This window comes from Ambystoma mexicanum, chromosome 6q, assembly GCF_040938575.1.
Source record: "Ambystoma mexicanum isolate Mex_15411 chromosome 6q, UKY_AmexF1_1, whole genome shotgun sequence".
NCBI classification, from domain to species: domain Eukaryota; kingdom Metazoa; phylum Chordata; class Amphibia; order Caudata; family Ambystomatidae; genus Ambystoma; species Ambystoma mexicanum.
The window spans coordinates 1,552,619,512-1,552,623,323 of NC_090937.1; the positions used below are offsets into that span (position 1 = coordinate 1,552,619,512).

At 43.4% G+C, this 3,812-nt stretch overlaps 1 protein-coding gene across 1 annotated transcript; it reads right to left on the minus strand.

The window, feature by feature from the left end:
- Positions 1-571: 571 nt before the first annotated feature.
- On the minus strand, positions 572-1,909 carry LOC138515365 (general transcription factor II-I repeat domain-containing protein 2-like). Its single transcript, XM_069630236.1, has one exon. The coding sequence runs from the start codon at positions 1,907-1,909 to the stop codon at positions 572-574; it is 1,338 nt and encodes a 445-aa protein (XP_069486337.1).
- Positions 1,910-3,812: the final 1,903 nt, after the last annotated feature.

The window sequence follows — 3,812 nt, forward strand, 5'->3', positions numbered from 1 at the left end:
CAGGGAGAGGTTGGCACAACATGTTAACCAGATGAAAGTTACAGGTAAAGAGTTTTTAAGGAAACATTTTACAAAAAATAAACACAGGAACTTGTACCTTTATAAGGCTTACCCCATATTTGTTACGCCCGTTTTCAAGACCACATGAGTCGCTTCCTGCTGTTTTCTTAATAAATAACCTGCATTTTAGCTTTGGTTCTTACACGGTGCTTAAGTCCGGGAGGATAGCTCAGCGGCAACATGCTCACCTTGGAACCAAGACGACACAAAGCAACACAGGTTCGATCCTCAGACCCCAGACCCACACCTAGAAACCTCTGGGTGTTACACGCGTTATAAATAAGCAACTAGGTCCAGTGGTCCTCAAACTTTTTAAACAGGGGGCCATGTTAACGGTCCCTCAGACCGTTGGAGGGCCGGACTATAGTTAAAAAAAAATCTATGAACAAATACCTATGCACACTGCATATATCTTATTTTTAAGTGAAGAAACAAAACGGGAATAAATACAATAAATACAATATTTAAAATGAAGAACAAGTAAAGTTAAATCAACAAACTTACCAGTATTTCAATGGGAACTATGGGCCTGCTTTTGGCTAACGAGATGGTCAATGTCCGGTTCCATATTTGTCACTGCTCGTCGTAACAAGTGATGCAAGTGTTCATCCGTTAGTCTAGATCTGGTTGAAGATTTCAGATGTTTCATTCTGGAAAAAGTCTGTTCACAGACATAAGTGCTGCCAAAGATGGTTGCCATTTTGAGTGCATGGTTCCTGAGATGAGGATATGTCTCGGAAGGGAGAGATGCATAGAAGCTATGAAGGCTGCTTGACCTGAATGCATCTTTCAGAGAGTCACAATTCTGCAGTTCAGCCAGTTCCATTTGATAAATTGGATCCACATTTTCAATGTCAATAGAAAATGGGTTACGGAAAAGCTGTATGTCCTGTTCATGGAGATGAAGCTCTTTAAATCTAAATTGGAACTCCTTTTGCAATTTTTCTAGTGAATCCACACATGTTTTGTTTGGGAATGCAACCAATGGTTTTTCCGCTAACAGATTTTGAGTTGCGGGTAGATGGCATAAGTTTTCCTCCTTCACTTGTTTGATGAGGAGGCCTAATTTTACTTCAAATGCTTTGACATGTGATTGCATATCACAGATGAGCTTCCCTTTTCCTTGAAGTTGCACATTGAAACTGTTGAGTAGCTCTGTTACATCTGTTAGAAAGGCAAGGTGCCATTTCCATTCTGCATCATTGAGCTCTGGTACTTCTTTGTTTTTTGAAAGAAGAAAAGCTGTAATCTGTGGAAGTAAGTCATAGAAACGTTTCAAAACTCTCCCTCGACTCAGCCAACGGACTTCTGTGTGGTACAGAACATCTCCATAGTCAGCATTTAGCTCAGACAGAAATTCCTGAAATTGTCTGTGCTTTCGTGCATGAGCTCTAATGACGTTAACACAAGATACCACAATTGTCATAACAGAGTCAAACTTCAGTGATTCACTACACAGCGCTTGTTGGTGGATGAGGCAGTGTATGGCTATTGGATGAGAATAATTATGTTTGTGCATCTCTTGGTTAATGCGAGCAATTACTCCTTTCTTAGACCCCACCATGCTAGGAGCACCATCAGTTGTCACACTGGCTAGTTTAGCCCAGTCCAGCTCCAAACCATTCAAAGTTTGGCAAACCTTTTCATAGATATCCTCTCCTGTAGTTGTTCCTTTGATGCTTTGCAGTGCAGCAAGCTCTTCTGTGACTTCGAAATTGTCATTCGTCCCACGAATAAAAATTAAAAGTTGTGCAGACTCACGAACATCATTGCTTTCGTCAAGTGCCAAGGAAAAATAGGAAAGTTTTTTTGTCAGGTTTTGCAAATGCTGATACAGATTGTCTCCCATTTCGTCAATCCTCCGTGTAAGTGTAGGCCCTGAAAGACTCACTGTACTAAATAAATCGACCTTCTCTGGACACATCTCTTTGGCAACAGAAAGAAGGCATTCTTTAACAAATTCTCCCTCCACGAATGGTCTGCCAGTGCGCGCTATTAGCTTGGCAACTTGAAAACTTGCTCTCAGTGATGAAATATTTAGCTGCTTCTGCTTCACAAAAGTATTATGCTGAGCTGTCAATGTATTTTTCAGTTTTAATATTTTATCTTTTCTCACTTCTCCGACCAATCATATTTATCTTTATGTTGAGTTTCATAGTGTCGACGCAAATTGTATTCTTTGAACACAGACACTATATTCTGGCATATCAGACACACAGCTCTTTCCTTGTACTGTATGGAAAAGTAATCATAAGTCCACTGTTCTTTGAATATCCTACACTCGAGTCAATTTTTCTCTTTCTTGACATCATTGTTTCCTAGGGATTCCAAATTGCTATTAGTAAAATACCAATACAAACAATATACCAGCAACATTCCCCCACATTAGGTGCACTATAGTCCCCCACATTAGGCTGGCAGTATAGTTCCCCCACATTAGGCTGGCAGTATAGTCCCCCACATTAGGTTGGCAGTATAGTTCCCCCCACATTAGGCTGGCAGTATGTTCCCCCACATTACATTGACAGTATAGTTCCCCCCACATTACATTGACAGTATAGTTCCCCCCACATTGCGGGGCTTATGTACCGGGCATGGTATCGGGGTCCCCGATACCATACAAATGCCTGGTATCAGTCCCGATACTGGTATCGGGACATCCCTTCTGACCACCGCTCCGGCCATAGCAGGACCGGTGGTCAGAACACCGAAGGGACGCGCCGCTGGTAAACACTTACCTCCGGAGCGCGTCCTTTCTTCTCTGCTTCTCCGCCTCGGTTTCCATGGGCGTGCGCACACATGGGACGTCAGTGATGTCGCTGCGTGTGCCTACTCCCAGCGGTCCCCGCATTTTTAAAGTAAACGCGGGCCGCAGGGACTTCTCAGAGGCATCCTTGTGTTCCGAAAGCATCTTTCGGAAACACAAGGATGTCCTGAGGCTAAAACACCCGGCGGGCCGGGTAAATGCGCTCCGTGGGCCGCATGTGGCCCGCGGGCCGTAGTTTGAGGACCACTGAACTAGGACGTATTCCTGTAACAGCGCCTCGATGCCCCCAGGCTGTGTGAGCACTTTAAAAGTGCAAATAAATAAATAAGTGCCACCTATCAGCCAAAGCTGTTGCGCAGCCAGGAGGAACCTGCCATGTGAGGAGGGAAACACAGTTTGTGGGTGTTATTTGGTTATTTTTTCACCCCATGGCCATGCGAATCCCTATGGCCATTCCCACCCACTATCCACACCTCCAAGACAAAAACACATCGACCTGGATCTCTTTGGGCTATCTATATTATCAATATCATTAAACCATGGTCTGCCATTGCTGTTTCTTAGCAGTCTTTAGAGAGTTCATGGCCTATATGTTGATATAAATGCGTCACTGTTGTAATACAAATGTCTCAACCAAGTGTTCTGTCAGACACTTCAAGAATATCTGTTCCTTTCACTGTAGTCCTGTTAAAAACAAGCACTGGCCAAGCCATGTGTTTTGGTTTCTGCATAGATATTAGATAGGCATTTGCCAGGCACTGCAATCCAATGTTCAGGTACTCACGCTAGCCTTTACCATCTTATGACCAGGTACGTTATGCCTGTGCTTGGCACATGCCTGCAGACAAGCTAAAACAGTTGACGTATCCCATGCTCGTTATCTTTGCAGAAATGAATTTCCCATGAAGAGGACGCATGACAGGAAGTAAACCTGAATCTAGGGACTCCATGAGCTGCTTGCTGTGATCCACAATCTCATATTAAT

Coding starts and splice junctions, on each gene's coding strand:
- LOC138515365 (XM_069630236.1), bottom strand. CDS start 1,909: ATGGGAGACAATCTGTATCAGCATTTGCAAAACCTGACAAAAAAACTT.